Source organism: Periplaneta americana, chromosome 3, assembly GCF_040183065.1.
Source record: "Periplaneta americana isolate PAMFEO1 chromosome 3, P.americana_PAMFEO1_priV1, whole genome shotgun sequence".
Classification (NCBI taxonomy): Eukaryota; Metazoa; Arthropoda; class Insecta; order Blattodea; family Blattidae; genus Periplaneta; species Periplaneta americana.
In genome coordinates, this window is record NC_091119.1 from 71464212 (window position 1) to 71484923 (window position 20712).

General features: G+C 35.3%; 1 protein-coding gene across 1 annotated transcript in view; it reads left to right on the forward strand.

The window, feature by feature from the left end:
- LOC138696158 (PR domain zinc finger protein 15-like) overlaps positions 1-20712 on the forward strand; it is a 150845-nt gene that overhangs the window by 84121 nt on the left and 46012 nt on the right. Inside the window, exons 15-16 of the mRNA XM_069820732.1 lie at positions 8986-9099; positions 20238-20381. Coding sequence (XP_069676833.1) covers positions 8986-9099; positions 20238-20381 — 258 coding nt within the window. The remainder of the gene's footprint in view (positions 1-8985; positions 9100-20237; positions 20382-20712) is intronic.

The window sequence follows — 20712 nt, forward strand, 5'->3', positions numbered from 1 at the left end:
GTATGTGACTTAATGTGTTTTACCAAATAAACTTTGAAAGAAATAGTGACTTAATTTGACTTAGGGCCATTTCCTTCAAGTGAGTTTAAACTTGGGTTTAGTTTATACTGGTTTAAGCCTGAGTTTAAACTAAAAATAATTTTCCTCATGTTGGTTTAAACTTTATATCAAGTTTAAAAGTGGTTCACACTTAAACCTTTGCAATGTAGGTTTAAACTGGTATTCGTGTTAAACTTCATTATTGATATAGGCTATCTGTGATTTTTCTACTAAAAAGGTTTTTTCGACTGCCAATGTTATAGTAATTCAGTATGAAATAAAAATAGAAAATAGTAATGATATTAAAAAATGGAACAATGTACTGAAATTTTTTATGAAATAGAAGATAATAAATATTATGTACGAGTGAGGTTATGAAGGCCTAGAATCATTCATGCGAGAGTTGATCATTTCGAAAAATGTGATAAAACAATAGTTTTTAATGAGTTTAGAATTCGTAAACAAACAGTAAACATTATTTTACATGAGATAAAGGATGTAATTTTGCGAAAGCCAGCTATAACGGCTGGGGGGCTCATCGTGCTAACCACACAATACCTTCATTCTGGTTGGATGATCATTCACCTATGCTTTGGCATGTGAACATGAGACCAGCATCCAGCTGGTCAGTCTGGGCCCTTCAAGGGCTGTGGCACCATGAATTATTATTATTATTATTATTATTATTATTATTATTATTATTATTATTATTATTATTATTATTATTATTATTATTATTTAAAAGATGTAATTAAAACCGCAATTAGGAAAATGATGCTATTTCACTGGAAACAATGTTTCAGCTTGTCATTTTAAGATATTATGCTTCAGGCAATTTTTTTCATTAAAGTTGGTGACCAAAGCAGTATTGTTATGTCTACCACGAAGAATATAGGTAGAGAAATTTCTATAGCTAAAGGACATTATTTTATCACAACATTAAATTAGCATAAGGAATTTGTTACAGCTGTTCTAATTGAAGATAGTGGATATGCTGTACAAAATTATCTTATTACACCTGACGTACTTTGAAGAATTAAGGAAGAGACTAGTGAAGTGCTTTGTGTGGAGTAGCATTGTTTGGGGCAGAAACATCAGGGGCGTATTTTGCGGGCTACCGGCGGTAGCCCAAGGAAATTACAAAAGAAAAAGTTTATGATATAACATAATGTAATAATTGTGTATTATTAGTTTTATCATAGTAATTAAAATTAAAGTAACTGTTAGATTTATATGCGCTCTCTGCTCTCGAAAAGAAACAAGTTGTCAAGGCGGCATTGCTGGAGAAACTGCTCCTACGAATGGTAGCCTGTGACCGTACTGCGCACGCTGTCCTTTGCACAACTGCCGTCCCCCGCTCTCTACTGTTTCCTTCGTGCATTGTAGGCGGGTGAGTTGCCGCTCTCGTGATTGGTTTCTTCGCAGGCGCGAAGCAGCAATACGCTTAGTACGCCAGCTCATGAATGTGATTGTGTTCTTGCAGTGTAGTATTTTAAATTTGTGATTTGTTCGAGTGTCTGAGCGTTATATTAATTGTGAATTATTAAGTTTTTAATTTCCCAATTAAGTGATATTGTGAAAAATGTGGCAGAGCAAGTTTCTGGAGAGGTTTGTGTTGAAAATGACTGTGTAGTAGAAGGTTTATTAAAAGTGCCTTTTAACCGTCGTAAATACAACGAGAAAGTTGAAATTATGAAAATGGAAAGACCAACTCCTGAGTTAAATTTGTCCATGGACGGAAAAGAAAAACAGCGTGAGTACACACGCCATTTCACTTCAACATCATATGGTAAATGGAATTGGTTGTGTGGTAGTTCTAAACTGTCTAAACTATTTTGCTGGCCATGTTTGTTATTTAGCCGCGAAACTAATGTGTGGTCAAAAGAGAGATTTTCTAATGTGAACTCCCTTCGAACGGCAGTCCTAAAACACGACAAATCAAAAGCTCATATTTGTAGTAGCATGAACTTTGCAAACTTTGGGAAGACAAGAATTGATTTACAGCTAGATAAGCAAAAAGCTCTACACATCAACCAACACAATGCTCTTCTGAAAAGAAATCGGGAGATTTTACTGCGTCTTATTAACGCAGTCTGCTTTCTAGGAAAACAAGAATTCGCTTTTCGGGGTCATAACGAGAGTGTGGAATCAGACAATAGAGGAAATTATATTGAATATTTAAGTTCCTTAAGTGAATTTGACCATATACTGGCCAATCATCTTGTGGGTTCAACAGTATTTCGTGGTACTTCTCCTGCAATTCAGAATCACTTGACATTTGCTATAAGTGGGGTTATGATAAAGAACATAAAATCTGAAATAGAAGAAGCACCTTTTATGGCCATTGTTGTTGATGAAACAAGTGACTGCTCTAATCAGAATCAATTTGTCCACTGTTTTAAGATACGTCGATAGTACTGCCAATGTTCAAGAACGGTTTATAGGATTCACAAATGTCAGTTCGGACAAAATTGCTGCTGCTTTGTTTCAGCATGTGGAAGGTGTTATAGCAGAATACAATGTCGGCAATAACTTAATTGCACAGACATACGATGGTGCTTCAGTTATGGCGGGAAATATTAATGGCTTAAAAACAAAAGTTCAAGAAAAGTATCCTTAAGCACTATTTGTTCATTGTTACAGCCATGTTCTCAATTTAGTTTTGCAACAAACTACTTCATCCATTCCAGAATACCGCATTTTTTTCAAATCACTGTCGGGTTTAGCTGCATTTTTCTCATCATCTCCTAAAAGATCAGAAAAACTCAAAGAATTTATGAACAAGAAACTCCCAAAAGTAGCACCAACTAGATGGAATTTTACATCTCGGCTTGTAAATACAGTAAAGGAATACAGAGAACAACTGACTGCTTTCTTTGAAAATATCATTTGTAATGACTCTGAAGAAAACTGGGATGATGATGTAATTGTGCAGGCTCAAGGATATTTGTATTTTTTCACACATTTTCAGAATATATTTCTTCTTGAAGTTTATGCTAGAGTGTTCGCACATACAGATGTGCTCTACAATATTCTTCAGACAAAAAATCTAGACATAGCATACTGCTTGCAAGAAGTATCAAAGTTAAAAAATACTAGGCTATATCCGAGTTCAGACGTAGTGGGTTTCCGTCCATATGGAGTAATATGGAAAATGAAAATTCTTCAGCCAATACAATGGAACCACCATTAAAGCGAAGACAAGGAGATGATGAACTGAAATACAGGCAGCTGTACTACAGAATACTAGATCGTATGCACATAGAAATTACTGACATATTTTCTGATTATGGAAAGCTTCAGTTCACACATCTCCTAGATTCTCAAAAATTTTCTGCTTATAGAGAAAACTTCCCGAATGAGGCACTAAACAAATTATTTCAGTCCTATAACAGTCACTTTGATCAAGTATGTTTGAAAAATGAATTAAGTGTAATATATTCAGCAGAAGTCTTTGATTTTTCGAATAAACCTATCCATGAAATATTATATGCCATATGTGAAAACCAGCTGAACCAAGTTATTCCTGAAGTCCTTAAATTGGCAACATTAATTGTGACAATGCCAGCTATGTCAGCATCGGTAGAAAGAACATTTTCTGCGTTGAAAAGAATAAAATCCTACTGTAGATCAACTCATACACAAGAATGTTTATCCGGCTTGGCACTGATGTCCATTGAAAAGTAATTTCTACAGAAACTTCGCAAGTGGCCCAACTGCAATTTCAAAGACGAAGTCATCAACGTATTTTCGTCCCAATCAAGACGTCTGGAATTCACTTATAAATAAGTAAGGAATTTTATTATAGGGATTTAAAATATATTTTGTGTAATAATAGGGTCAGTGGTAGCCCAGACCCTTAAACCAGTATACACCACTGAGAAACATGGACATTACGACGACGAGTGAAGAGAAGCAAATAGAAGCATTTGAAATGTGGATATGGAGAAAGATGGACATGTGAAATGGACAGAGTAAGAAACGAAGCTGTATTGGAAAGAATGGATGAAGAAAGAATGATGCTGAAACTGATCAGAAAGAGAAAAAGGAATTGGCTGCATCACTGGTTGAGACTGCCTACTGAAGGATGTACTGGAAGGAATGGTGAATGAGAGAAGAGTTCGAAGCAGAAGAAGATATCAGATGACAGACGACATTAAGATATATGGATCATATGAGGAGGCAAAGAGGAAGGCAGAAAATAGAAAAGACTGGAGAATTCTGGGTTTGCAGTGAAAGACCTGCCCTTGGGCAGAACACTATGAATGAACGAATGAATATACCTTGTGTGAGTGTAGCATTAGATATAACATATCATAACACACCTTCCATAATACAGAATATTACTGATGACATGAATACTGTAATTATATTCAATAAAATATTAGTACCGATACACAAATATTTTGATACATTATAGTGCGATCACAAAGTGTAAAAAAATCCCACTTCATTTTAATTACAGCTACGTTACAAGTTGAAATATATCTGTGCTTACATAATAATTTTTTTATATTAATATCGGATTTCAGCCATCAGTGTAGCTTAGTCGTCTAAGGCTCTTTCCTGCTGATCCAAAGTTGTGGTTAGGTGTGGGTTTGGTTCCCACTTGGGCTGATTACCTGGTCGGGCTTTTTCCGAGGTTTTGCCCAACCATAAGGCAAATGTCGGGTAATCTATGGCGAATCCTTGGCCTCATCTCGCCAAATATCATCTCACTATTACCAATTTCCATCGACGCTAAATAACCTTGTACTTGATACAGCATCGCCAAATAATCAAGTGAAAAAATATATATCGGATTTCAGCAACAGAAAGTAACTAATTATGTATATGAAATATCCATTGCGTTTATTTTCTAAGGTATAAGATAAAAGCTGAATACAATATATATTTTATAATTATTGGACTCATTAAAAGCTGGAAGTTTTTTTTTTATGCATGGGAAAGATGATTTTCAAAGGAAAAGGAATGATATTAATTTTTATATTAAAATGTATTCTGTAAGATAATGCAGATGTCACAAAACATGGGTTATTATATAATCTAGCCTATCAAAGAAAAATGGAATTGAGAATGCTTTCCAAGAAATTCAAGGAAGTAGTGGATTGAATGATTTTAATACAACACTTCACATGGCTATAAATAATTTATTTAGAAGCTAGGACACCATTATGTTTCTCCTTCATTCACTTTGATTATAGCATTAAATCTTTATAAACAGCTGACATGTTGAAACTAAATGATGCGCCATCGGCCAATTCTGATCAAGCTTATTGTTGAGCTGTTACTTCAGTGTAGCCAATACAAGTGGAGCTATCAGCTTATAGAGCCAACATTTGTTTAAATGGTAGGCTGTTATTTGAACTAAATGAGTGCCAGAAATTTATGGTGAAAATGGAAGCATATTTAAAATAAACACTAAAGATGAATGGGTTTAATTTATACCAAGTTTAATTTAATTTGGAGAAAATGGCCCTTAATGTATTTTTCCTGTTACATATTTGTGTTTCATGTAACATAATGAACATGATTCGCATTATCACCTACCTTAAGAATGCCAAAAACAAGTTAGCACAATCCTGAATTCTGAATGTGTTATAATGCTGATGTTAAAACTTGGGGATTTCTTTTGATATATCACAATGTATAGTTTCATTGAAAAGAATGTATATACCTGCGCTTAATATTTTTTAGTCCTATTACCGGTATGTTCAACTGGCTTTTGTTTTACAGTATGTTCAACTGGCTTTTGTTTTACAAAGTACCGTGCATGTTTTTATTTTATTTTAGAAAATGTTAAGTTTATGGTGAATACCTGCAGCGAAGGAACGATTTATGAAATTCTAAATGGAAACAGTAAGCCCGAAAAGAATTAGAAATCCAGAGAATTCACAAAGACATGACAGTAATTACTCGATTATAATTGAGCTACTGGTCTGACAAATATTTTCTCTACAAATTGTATTGTTTGAAGCAAATTCTTCCAGCAGGTAATAACCAACACTTATATAAAGTTAGCTAGAAAGGACAAACTTACAACTCCTTGTCGATGTTTTGTGGTGTTTATAAAAGTGTGTGTCTGTAAAGGACAAAATGAGAAAGAACAGAAAAAATCCTCTGTCTTCTTAAACAGTCTGGTTAAGTTCACTATACATTTTTGTAGAGTATATGTGTGGCGCCATGGCCACCTGAATTTAGAAGATTTATTGCCAAAAATATACAAACAATGAACTATATATCCATATAAAATAATACACTATGTCAAAAGCCACATTTCGTCGATCTGACCATGGCCATAGTTCGTTGTGTCACTTCCTGTCTCAACCTTCCAGAAACATAGAGAAAGTCTACATCTGGTAGTAGCAAATACATAAACTAACTGTACTAGTGCAGCCACATGCAGCTAAATCACAAACTATGGGGGGTGTCCCAAAAGTAAGTTTACAAGGAATATTTTTTAATAGTCTTCATGTTGATTAAGACATGTTGTTGTTGTTGTTTTCTAATGCCAGGCGTTTGACAATAAAGTCATTTGACCTCTTGCACTCCAATATTTTTCAAAGATATTATCATGACTAGCCACTGAAGCACAGATTTTGAGGTGTTCCGAATCCATTTCTTGGTTTGAGTTGCACAATGGGCAGTTAGGGGACTGATATATTCCAATTCTATGCAGGTGTTTGGCCAAACAATCATGGCCTGTTGCCAATCTAAATGCAGTACAGACGATTTTCGTGGTAAATCGGGAATTAACTGTGGATTTTGATGCAGAGAGTTCCATTTTTTCCCTTGGGATTGAGTTATCAAATTTTGTTTGTTGAAGTCTAAGTATGTAGATTTAATAAATCTCTTCACAGAGTAATACGTAGATTTAGTAACAGGTCTGTAAGTAGTAGTGCTGCCCTTCTTTGCTAAAGCATCCACATTCTCGTTTCCCAGGATTCCACAATGGGATGGTATCCATTGGAATACAATTCTTTTATTGAGTGATAATAATTGAGAGAGCATTTGTCTTACCGTTGGACGAGTTTGTTGATGCCACTCTCGTAAAATGTGGTGTCCTTTGTGCTGAGCCAGCATTTCACTGCTGTTTTGACATTTTTGTCACTTTGGAATCTGTGTCCTCCAAGATGTTTTTTCAAGGCCGGAAAGAGATGATAATCACTTGGTGCGAGATCAGTGCTGTATGGTGGATGTTCCAAAGTCTCACTGAAAATGTCGCAACAGTTCTTGAGTGGCATTGGCATTGTGTGGCCGAGCATTATCATGGAGAAGTAGCACATCCTTTGAGAGCATTCCAGGACATTTACACCTAATGGCAGCTTGTAAACATTCCAATGTTGCACCATATACAGCTGCATTTATTGTTGGTTCCTTCTCCAAGAAATCGACCAGTAACACACCCTTCTAATCCCAGAAGACAGTAGCCATCAGTTTGCCAGCCGACTTCACGACCTTGAATTTCTTGGTTTCACTCCATGCTTGCCCTATTTTGTTTTTTTTTTTTTACTTGGTTATTTAACGACACTGTATCAACTACGAGGTTATTTGCCATCAATGAGATTGGTGATGGTGAGATGAGGCCGAGGATTCGCCACAGACTACCTGACATTTGCCTTACAGTTGGGGAAAACCTCGGAAAAACCCAACCAGGTATTCAGCCCAAGCAGGAATCGAACCCGTGCTCGAGCGCAACTCTGGATTGGTAGGCAAGCGCCTAAGCCGACAGAGCTACGCCTGTGGCTCCTATTTTGTTTCTGGGGTATGGTGATGAACTCATGACTCGTCACTAGTGACAATATGCTGCAAGAATGACAGGACACAAGCTTTGTGATCTTCAGAAAGGTTTCGTGGAACCCATTGTGCACACACTTTGTGAAATCTCAACTGTTCAACACTGCGGCTAACTGTTCCACGTGACAGACTCAAATCATGCATAAGTTCTGTGATGGTGATTCACCTGTTCTCCAGTATTGCATGCTCGTTGTGTGTTTTGTTTTCTGCCGTACCAACTGTTGTGGGTCTGCCAATCCACACACAGCAACTGTTGTCATCCTCCTGGTTCGAAATTTGGTGCATTTTGCCACACACTGACTACTCATCACACTTTCACCATGGACGTTCACCAACTGACGACGAATCTCCGCAGCTACATCTTCTTTGCATTGAAAAAACAAATTACAGCACGAACTTCTGCTTGGACCATAGTTCCAGGTGACCCTCCATCTTTAACTGGCTTTTGTCACCAAATGCTAATGCACAATGCTACGAACTGAAATAATACAAACATTTCGCATAGTTAGATGCTGTCTAACTTCAAGGCCACTGACAATAACTGCCTTGTAAACTTATTTTTGGGATGCCTCTCGTAACTACACATTACACCCAACAACATGTTTGCTTTATATCTGTGAAATTTAGGACACATTTACTTCTAATTAGTTCTTAGATTGGTAAGAAAACCCAAGAAATCTTCTTTCTAACTTGTGAGTTTTCTTTCAGTTGTGTCAGTATAAAATTATGAGGTTCAGTTATTGTTTTTGCCTACTTTTTAATATTTATTTGTTTCAAATCAATCACTGATTAATATGAAAAGCATGCATAATTTTATTATTACGTCCACTTGCTGATGTCTTAGCAGCATAATTCATTTGTTTAAAATTTAAACCAATTGAAGCGACTAGATTAAGATTATAAACATTCTGTTACAAAAATATTAATCATATCTTTACATTTTTGGAATAGCCTAAATAAATTTTCCAATGTTACTGTAAACAATAGCAAAAATTGAAAATATGCACATTTTTATAAAGCTGTATTGACTCTCGTTATAAGAAATGTACAGTATAAAATGAATCAAGGACATTATTCATTTTTATGTGATGTAGATAAAAAAAGTTTATTCTGCAAAATCTGAAACTTACCTGATATTTCATTTTGTAGCAACTGTTGCTGCCATAGCTCCGCTGTCTTCAACACCAGACAACCTAGAGAATGATGAAGGTGAACAAACCTTTACTACCTTATCATCAGTTCAAATTCATCCAGAAGAACAAGGTAATAAATATGGTACTAATGTTATAAACTCTATGTATGTTCGCGGAAAATTCATGTCACTAAAACTAGTTTTGGGCTATACCATCTAAATTTACACTTACAGATGATCCACAACAAAACCAGCATGATACTATCGTGAATACAGGTTATGACCTACAACTTATTGGGAGTAAAGATACTCTAGGTCAGAATGAAGCTAATAAGTAGAGCCCAGAAGTTACGTAAAATGCCTTTTTTAACTGGGTGAATAAGTTATATGAAAAAGTAAATTAGAGATAAACATGTTTTCACACATTTGGGGATGGTAGGACCAGTTTTTATTTTGCCTGTTTTTGTATATTTTAGCTTCCTTTATCTATTTTAAGGTTAAATCTTTATTTTGCCTTTTTTTGTTTTGTTGTGAATTTTTCTAATGTTATGGACATGTTAAAATGAATCAGTGCAAGGAAAACAAAAATGTACATATTCCAATATATTAGAAACTGTAAATAAAAACAATTTCATTTTATTTTATAAATAAAGAACAGTTACACAAATTGAACGATATTTTCGCGTTACACAAGTGTCTACTTTACTAGGAATCACACTCCACATAAGTACTTTTAAATTATTTGTGGCTGCATGGCTACAAGTCATCACTAAGCTGACCAGCCAGCTGAGAACAGTGCTACATTAGAAGAAGAAGCTGCTTTAATTTGAGAGGTGAAAAAACTCTTGTGCACAACAAGAAATCAGCAGTTATCTCCCATTTAAACATTTTATTGTGTTTTTACCGGAAGTAATTGCGAATTGATGAAAAGAGTTGAGGCACTTGTGTCATCCAAGATGATCGTTCAAGACACTGTAAGTCAAAAGTGAATATAAGTTAAATGGGTCCATCTTCTTGCTTATCAAGTAATATGTAGTCTTAATTATTAACTATGTCACATTTATTGATTGGATTAACGTTTTCGGCAATTATTTGCCATCATCAGATGGCCATTTAACCTATATTCACTTTAGTTAATTGCTTATCAGTCTACACCACCTTTTAAAAATGAAAATATGGAAAAAAAACACTGTAAGTCAGCTGCTGAAAGCTTCGGGAGCCAAAGAGTTGGCTGTTAGTGAAAAGGTAAACATGTGATGAATGCTAATAGGGATCTGGGAAATCTTAAGTACATTCGTGAAGTTCTCTTTTTACTGATACAAGTTCATCCACATTACCATGTTGTAAGTATGCTTCAGTCATTTCAGATGAAGTATAACTATCTTTTCCCAGGTTAAAACATGTCCTCTGTGACTGGCTACTGACTATGATAGTTGAGAACTCGAAAAAAATATATCGTATCATGTAACCAAGAAAAGTAAGAGTAAGTTCTGAAATGTGATATAGAGGTGTCTTAAATAGTCTATATTATATTACCACTTTAAGTTTCTGAATCTTATATATAACAGATCTCTGTAAATAATGTTGATTGTGACTCTGATGATGTCGTTAAAGACAAAGGTTGGATGTCATCAAGTGGAAGCAGTAGTAGCTCACGAGGTTCTATTGAAGAAAATGGCAATAAAGGAATGGATTTTACTGTTACTGAGGTCTGTGAAAGTGGTAAAGAAATTTCAAAGCAAAATAACTGTGAAAGAAATCACATGCGAAATAGGTGGTCGAAAGCAGATCCTTCAACTTCGAAAAGAGCCACAGAGAAAAACAAGAAAAAGGATAGACAATCCTATAAAAGTGTCACGCGAAAGTTGCAACTACCGAAAATTCCAAGAATAATCGATTTTTCTAGATGTAGATTTAAATGTACTGCTAAATTTTCGGAGGCTGATAGAAAATTGTTGTGTTCGTCCTACTGGAATTTAACATTTGAGAGACAGAAAGGCTTCATACTGATAAATGTCGATAGCAGTGAGCCAAAATGTCGCAGGCCTAGAAAAGGAGAGGAAAGCTAGGTACAAACAAATGCAAAATCGTAATTCTTAAAAAAATGAGATAAAAGATTCAGGTTTGCCAACTTTGCAAAACTTTGAACATTTCAAACTTGCCAATAATAAATGCGTTTAGACATAGAAATGAAAAAGAATAGTACATTGGGAGAGTTAACAGAGGCCGTAGTTCCAGGAAATAAAATGTCAAAAGAGATGAGAGAAAAAGTGAAAGCACACATTCAGAGCTTACCTGTAGTAGAAAACCACTACACACGCAAATCAACAAAGCAGTTGTATTTATAACCTAAATTAACTTTAAAAGCCATAAGACATATACCACTATTGCATGAAAATTTCTAACTCTTAAGCAGAAGTTCGTATACCTACATAATCGGGTAAATTTGTGTTGAGTTCGTTAGCCAAGCAGTTTAAGGCGCACAAGATTGTCCGGCCAGCAAGGATGAGGATGGCCCATGTAAAACAAATGATGTAATGGTACGCATGGAAGCTGATGGGGGTTCAGTTGACTGCAGTTGAAATGATTTTGCCCCCTCTCTCTTTTTTTTTTTTTTTTTTTAAGAAAAGAAAAATTACAAAAAAAAAAAAATTAATTATTTTAATCAAGTGCATTGTCCTTAATGTTATATAAAATTAAAGAATATCAACGTATTTTATAATATATCATATACAATTTATAACATATTATATCACATTATGACCATAATGCTACCAATACTACTATAGTGGTAGCTCGGCTCTTAAAGGTTAAATATTAGTAAAATGTATTTCTTGTACAAAGAAAATTGCAAAGCAATCAGTGTGCCTTCAGTCAGCCTTATCACATACAGAAGGATTTTTTGCACTGAATTTAATATTTCATTCTTCACTCCCAAGAAAGACCAGTGTGACAGTTATAATGAATATTATGAAGCTTCTCCAAAAGAGAGAAGGACACTACAAGAAAGTTTCAATATGCATTTAATGAGACAAAATGCTTCAGTGGAAGAAAAGGATGCAGATAAGAGACGGGCTTCAAATGAGAATAATTTCATATCAATTTATCTGTGATTTGCAAAGTGTTCTGTAGATTCCAACATCACAAGTTAGTGTCTTGTACTATCTGCGTAAAATAAATCTCTACAATTAACACTATATATGACACAGCTCCACTTAATGAAGCATTCTACTACTTTCGAACTCGAATGGAAAGAGAGGCAGCTGCGAAATAGGCACATGCTTATCCATGTTATATCAATTCTTTATTGCCAGAAATAACATACCTGAGCATTTTTTTCGGACACTTTGGAGGTCAAAATTGTAACATTCAGGCACCAGCCATGTTACTACATCCTGTGAAAAATCACTACAGTTTGAAAGTATGTGTATCCAATGCCTACCCACTTCATTTGCGTGATTCGAGTTCCGCATATTGTGGATAGATGGCAGAACTGTGATCATTTTCAATTTTTAGACCACTTCGCGGGCCACGCTGTACATGATGTATATCTGTGAAGAGTTATATCGTGTACTAGGATGAGTGTATATGTAAGTGTAGTGTAGGGAATGAGTGAGGATGATGATTGTGAGAAAGAAGAACGGGGAAACCCAGTGCCGGCACGTAGCCTACTCCTGTCGAATAGCACAAAGGGGGCCGCCAGGCTTAATCCAGGCATATTGGTGCATAATTTAGTGATTAGAAGTTGTGCATCACTGCCTCTCCTAATCCCGAGGTAAAGATTTTACATGAAAATCTCTGACCCTGCTGGGAATCGAACCCAGGCCGGCTAGTCTGGAGGCAGACACGCTACCACAGAGCTAACTCAGTGGGCATTTGAAGGTAATTTAGCAGAAATTCATATAAAGCAGATATTTATTCATGGAAATAGAAATAGCACCATTGAGATAGCCAAAAAAAAAAAAAAAAAAAACTGATATATTCAGTGTCCATGGATATGAAAATCTTTTCAAAATGGCACAAAATGTTTATACAGCCAGTCCTGACATACTGCGGAGAAATTTTAATTACTTCACCTTTCATAAACGACATAGAATATGTTCAAAACCAAGCTCTCAGACTCATTACTGGTGGAATCAAAACAACTCCAATAGATTCTATGAGATTCCTCACTAATATTAACAGCATCAAAATGACAATAGAAGAAAAAGCACTGATTCAATACGAAAAACTTATTAGATTACTAGGAAACAATTGGCATTCATACAGTCCTCTCTGTAGATTGAAAACTCAAAAAAGTTTCATATCCATTGTTCAAGAATTAAAACAGAAAATCAATATCCCGAATTTAAAAGAAAACCTACAAATTAAACCATACCCTTTAACTCTATTAAATATAGAATATAATCTAAATTTAACAGAAGAAATACTAAAATCAGAAGTAAACACTGAAATACTAGAACAATTGTCTTTAGAGACAATTAATATTAGGTACCCTCCACAAAACTGGCTTCATTTATACACTGACGGATCCTTGATCTCCAGAGAACAAGGTGCCGGTGAAGGTGTTACGTGCTGTCTCTTCTCACTTTATAGAACTCTTGGGTATGGAACAACAAGTTTTGACGGAGAAATCATTGCAATAAGTGAAAGTCTCAGGAATCTTCTATGCCACATCAATCAATTTAAAAATGCAGTTATATTGTCAGACTCCAAAGCAGCTATTCTATCAATAGTCTCTAAACACACACCTTCATCTCAAACAGCAGAAATAACTAAAATACTCCCTCAATTAATATCACTCAATAAAAGAATTGTATTCCAATGGATACCATCCCATTGTGGAATCCTGGGAAACGAGAATGGGGATGCTTTAGCAAAGAAGGGCAGCACTGCTACTTACAGACCTGTTACTAAATCTATGTATTACTCTGTGAAGAGATTTATTAAATCTACATACTTAGACTTCAACAAACAAAATTTGATAACTCAATCCCAAGGGAAAAAATGGAACTCTCTGCATCAAAATCCACAGTTAATTCCCGATTTACCACGAAAATCGTCTGTAGCTGCATTTAGATTGGCAACAGGCCATGATTGTTTGGCCAAACACCTGCATAGAATTGGAATATATCAGTCTCCTAACTGCCCATTGTGCAACTCAAACCAAGAAATGGATTCGGAACACCTCAAAATCTGTGCTTCATTGGCTGGCCGTGATAATATCTTTGAAAAATATTGGAGTGCAAGAGGTCAAATGACTTTATTGTCAAACGCCTGGCATTAGAAAACAACAACAACAAAATGGCATGCTTCAGTAGAAAGAATCTTAAATCAGAGTATCTTACCCGTGAATTATTGTACAATGAATTTTTTAATTTAAAGAAACTAGTTCAAAATAGTCATCAATAAAAACAAAAAGATAAAGATACAGTGTTTCAGATACAAAAGGGAAATGCCAACACCATACAATATAAGTATGATCTTCATACAGATGAGTTGAAGAAGGTAAATGTTGCTTCATCGAGATGCCTTCTCAACAGAAGAGGGAAACAGAAACTGGAAAAATGTAATGATACCAAAACTTTATTCAAGACAATTGCCCATCTCCGAGGCAAACAAAAATTACCTCCTGAAACTATACGAAAAAATATTATACCTAGAGACCTTCATAGTTGGTATCAAAACTTTCCAAGTTTTTTTCTCTGTAAAATACAACAGCTGAGCCTGGTGCAGCAGACTTAGGAGAAGAAAATAAGGATTAGACCGATAGGATAATCGACTTTTACTCCAATAAAGCAGTTCCATACATATGAAGCTAAAAATCCCAAGACTTAAAGCTGATTTTGGGGATTGACTTTTGTCAAAACTTTCAAACCTCTTTTTCTCAAAAGTGTGTGTGTGTGTGTGTGTGTGTGTATCTAATGCTCTGGATTTAACAATGAAGTCATCATCCTTCTTGCTTCCCAATATTTTGATGGAAGGTCCACAAATGTTCTAAGAGTTTCACAATTAGCCAGGTGCTCCATCTCCATGTCCTCTTCTCTGGTGCACAGTAAGCATTTAGGTGAATTCAGTACTCCAATACGATGGAGGTGTTTACTGAGGCAACCATGACCAGTAATCAATCTAAACATGGCCACGGCAGATTTTCGAGGTAGATCAGGAATTAGTTTTGGATCTTCGAATGATTTTTTCCATTTTGAATTTTGATGTTTTGCCCGTTCGCTGTAACTTATTCTTTTTATGACTCGCTTTATTGATTCATATGGGAACTTGAAATTTGTTTTTAAGTTGATATAAGTTCCTTTCTTTGCTAACATATCTGCTTTCTCGTTACCATTCAGTCCGCAGTGGGCCGGGATCCATTGGAAGACCACTTTTTTATTTAGCATTTGAATTTGTTTTACCATGCAATGAATTTCTTTTACTTTTTCCATTTTAGGGGATGTAGTTGAGCTGATGGACTGGATTGCAGCTTTGGAGTCAGACAGGATGACTATGTTTTTGCACTGGTTTAGCCAAACAAATACATTTTGAAGTGATGTATAAATGGCTTCAACTTCGCCATCAAAATTTGCTGTGTACTTGCCAACATTTTTATAAAGAGAAAAGTATTGGCAAGTAGCTCCTGCTTCAGCTCCTTCATTTTGATCCATGAGAGATCCATCAGTGTAAATGTACAACCAGTCCTTTTGTGGATATTTTCTATTAATTGTTTGTAGGGCAATGGCTTTTGCTATTTCTGGATTTATATCTTTTTTGTTGAACACTTCATCAAGATCAAGGCAGCAATCTACTTTGAAGTTATTAAGTGGATTATATCAAGACATCAAGTTTTCCTTTTCACTTGGTATTTCTAGAATTTGCTTAAGCTTTTCTACTTCTTGTATGTATCCATTTTGAGTCCTCAATGTAAATTTAGAATCTTGGTATTTACTCCATTTATCCAATTTGGAAGCCTTCTTAATTTTTCATAGGTTAAAAGGGCTTTTGTTTCAAGATCTGTTACAACTGGTTTATTAGATGTGATTATTTGCATGGCTTCAATTGGAGTAGTTTTGATTGCACCAGTGATGAGACGTAAAGCTTGGTTTTGAGTGTGTTCTAATATCTGTTTATTTGTGGTTGATGAGGTTATTAGTGCTTCACCACAGTACGTTAAGATAGGCTTTATGTATGTGTTGTAGGTTGTGTTGAGTGTACTCCTTGAGCTACCCCATTTCGTTCCTGCCAGTCTTTTTAGTAATTTAAAACGATTTGTTGCCTTTGTGCTGATCTGTTCAATGTGATTTCTCCATGTGAGCTTATTGTCGAAATGTATACCCAGGTATTTTGCATTTTCAGTTCTTTGTAACTTATCATCTCTGTAGTTTAGATTTATTTTTACTGGTTTCTTTCTTAATGAGAAGAGTTGAAAGTTTGTTTTTTCTGTGTTCACTGACATCATATTATTTGAACACCAGGTTTCAAGTGCCACTAACGATGACTGGATGGAATTTTGAAGTTTCTCTACTGTGTTGGTTTTATGTGACGTCCAAATAACCAAATCATCAGCAAAGAGTGCTGTTTTAGTGTCATGTTTTTTCCAGCTCTTGTGGTAGGTCGTTAATATATATGTTGAATAGTGTTGTGCTTAATACTGCACCTTGAGGTAAGCCCAAGTGAGTTTGTTTATATTTAGAACTTGCTGATCCATAAGTTGTAGAACAAAATCTTTGGGTGATGAACTCAGATATCCATCTTAACATATTGGATTTTATGCCTAATTTCTGGAGCTTTGTAATCAGATTGTATCTCCACACGTTATCATATGCTGATTTCAAATCGACGAATACAGCTAGTGTATCTTTCTTTTTATTAAATCCATCCTTAATAGCTTGACTTAGTAAGATTATTTGTTCTCTTGTTGAGTGGTCTCTCCTAAATCCGGCTTGCTGTGTTGATAGAAGATTGTTTGTTTCTAAAAACCAGTTTAATCGCTCTGATATCATCCTTTCCATGATTTTAGCTAATTGGCTTGTTAGTGATATAGGTCTATAGCTTTCAATTTTGTCTGCTGTCTTTCCTGGTTTCAATATTGGAATAATATTGCTTTTTTTTTCAATTTGCAGGTACGGAGGTGTTCCGAACATAGTTATAGAAGTCAATTAATGCATTTCTTGCTTTAGTGCCTAAGTGTTTGATGAATTCTGGGTGGATATTGTCTGGGCCTGGGGCTTTTTTGTTACTAAGTTTGTTAATGGCAGTTTCTAGCTCTAATAGGTTGAAGTTGTGGTAGAAAATTTCATCAGTAGTGGTAACATTTTGATTCTGAACCTGCATTTTCTTCTTAATTTCTAATTTCATCGACTTCTGTAGCTTTCTATGTTGTCTTGAGAGTTTAGGAGCAGAATAATATGTATTAAAAGCTGATGCAATTTTATAATCATCTGTTATATTTTTGTGTCCATATCTTATTGATTGTTTATGTGTAGATTTTTTCTGTACAGTAGATATATATTTATAAACTTTGTTACTATCTTGTTTATAATCTAAGTTTTCTACAAATTTATCAAATGCATTTCTTTTGGCATTTAATATACCTTTCCTAAATCTTGCAGCTTTATTTTTCCAATCAAGAAAGCTTTCCTTATCCTTGTTGGTTTCTGCTGCCTGCCTGGCCTGTTCTCGTTCAACTTTTAGTTTTTGTAACTCTTTTGACCAAAATGGTTTGTACATTCTAACTTTCCCTCGTGGGACATATTTCTTTGCTGTTGTAATCAAAATTTTGCATATATCGTTATTAATGGTGTCTGGTGAGCTAGATTTGATTCACTTTTGTATCCTTTCCAGTCAGCTTTTTTAAAATTCCAGGATTTCTTGCAGTGGACTTTGGGTGGTTTTGCCTTGACTTTAATACTGGCAATTACGACTCTATGGTCAGATCCGAGACTTTCATATATTTCACGGTGTGTTCTTTCAGCTATATTTGATGCCACTAGTAGTAAATCAGGGTTGGATGTGGAGCCTGTATGATGCATGTAAGTAGCCTCTTGATCCCTATTGAATACAAGTCCAATTCATTTGTATTTAACCAATCTTCCATTGCTTTGCCAGCTGTATTTTGGTCTCTATATCCCCATAATTTGGAATGGGCATTAAAATCTCCCATTATTATAGTTTTATGTGATATATCAAAAATATTCAAATCAGGACTGTTATTTGGAGGATTGTAAACAAAATATATTGGAAAGTGTTCTTTGGATCGCCATAAATCCAGATATGCTATTTCTATCTTATCTGTTTCATTCATTTCTTTCACAATTTTGAAATTTGATGTGAGGTTATTTGTCTTCCTTTTGGTAAGAGGTACGTTGTATATCCTTTTATGCTGAAATATTTCTTCTGGTTGTTACATATATTGGCCTCCATTATACCAAAAACATCTACTTGTTTGGTGAACAATACTTTGGCAAGTTCTGTTTTCTTATCCTGACTAAAACCTCTAGAATTCCATTGTAGTAACTTCACGTTTTCATCGTTCTTCCCTTCCAAGGCGGTCCCCACCCGGAGATCCGACTGGGGGACTATTACTCCGGAATATTTTACTTTGGGATGCAACATTTTAATGAGCTGATTTGAACCATTTTCTTGAAGGACACCATGTTTTTAAGAGTTGGCGGTTGTACTGTCCTTTCTCAACCCCCTATATGAAAGGAGGACCACACCTGTCTTTGGTCAGCGGGTCCTTCGGACCTAGCCGGGAGGGCTTACTTGAGTCCACCAACCGTTCCACCTCTGCCTCCTGTGGGACGCATCTCTATGCCATGACAGGCTAGCATAGATGATTACCTGTTGGTCCGCGGGAGATATTTCATTTCTCTCCTACCACTCATTTCTGAGAGGCATTCCCCGATCCGCCACCTGGGGACGCGCCCTCTAGGGGTTACAGGTTCCCCCAAGGGTTTTCTTACAACCTCTCAAAAGTAATATTTTTGACTTAATTTGTTTACCTTGTAAACTGACTATTTATACATTTTTATGGGGGCCTGCAGAAGAAAACTCTTAAGTGAAATGACATGTAATATCACCTGAAATAGAATTTGAAAACTGTATGGGAAGAACAAGTTAAGTCAATTAGTAAAGTTTTCACAAGAGATATTTAGAACTTCATAGTTAATCTATCTTCGTGTATATACTATAGTACCATGCTCAGATTTATAACACATATTCTTGAAGAATGTAAGCTTATTTCTGGGAAATCTTAGCTGCTTAGAGCCAAAGCTGGCAGATATAATTATATATCAAACTCCAATCTAGAAAATTTTACGAAATTGGCTTACCTTGTTCTTACTGTGTGATCTTCATTTAATAACATGCGATTATTTTACAGAAAAGTCGGTTATTTTGGACTGCTTGCTCGTAAGGAATACACTGTGCCCTCAAACTGTGATAACTATTCCATAATTTGTTCAGTTACATCATTATGTGTTACAAAAGGTTTCTAAAGTAGTAACAGCATCATTAAAGGACACAAGATTCTTGGAGGCAATTCCAGTTTCCACGAATTTCAAAGTGGGCCGCATCTTAACAATGAACACATACTGTATTTTCGCATTCTTACATTTTTATGGCAAACTTATTTTCGTGTAAAATTGATTTAGAACTTATAAATGGCGTTTTGTATCACCTGGGGTTTAACATACGATTGTATAAGTTTAAAAAACTAATACATGAAAAATATATTATCCGAAATATATTAATATGGAAAGTATAGGAATTTGTCAAGACCTCGGTAAAAAACGAATAAGTATGAAAAATGTGTAAGTGTTAAACGTATAAAAAAAGTTTTACTGTAATAATATTGCATTATTATGTCATTGGAATTGTGGATACTATCTAAAAACACTGTTTACATAAAAAAACCGTTCTCAAAAGAGTTGGGTTTATTTATGTAAAATAAGAATGGTACACTTATTTAGTATCGTACAAAGTTATGTTCTCATTTGTTTAAATCACAATTAGTTAGGGAAAGGAGAAAAGAAAAATTCCTTAAATATCGAAGTTTAATGATCACAGAATATGTTCATATGATTAGTTTCTTTAATTGCAAACACACTTCCAGTAAATGAGCTACAGAATAAAACAAAGCACACATATCCCATATTCCATTCCTATGAAAAATAATCTACTTCTCTCATACTCCTTCAGTATCCACACTTCCATAACTTAGTTAAAGAGATTCATTATTAATTTCCATGGTGTTATGAAATCCATTCTGTTCTAGGAGCAGAGATCCTACTGACAGTATCAGGTGTGCCGTTGGGCGCTACAGACAGCCAAGTGACAACTGTAGTTGATCAGTCAGTCATTGACAACCAAATGGAACTTCAAGTGGAGACTGAGATTCAGGGAGATGAAATTGCAATAGGTGAGGAGAACATAAAACAAATTATTCTATAATTCAGGGTATGATGTCATAGCAGGTGAAGAGGACATTAAACACACTGTGGATGGATGGATGAGTGGATGGATATATGGATGGATGGATGGGTAGTTAGGTGGGTGACCTGCGACAGTTGAGGATATAGCAGAGGTATTAGATATGATTAAAAAATGTGGGGATGTGATCAAAAAGTGCAAGTAAAGTGAAACTGGAAAAAATCGTGAAGTATAGGGGAGAGAGGAAGTGTATAATCAGAAGTGTAGAGATAAAATATAAGTAGCTATTGATAGGAAGTGAGAATAGTGAGAAAGGGTTA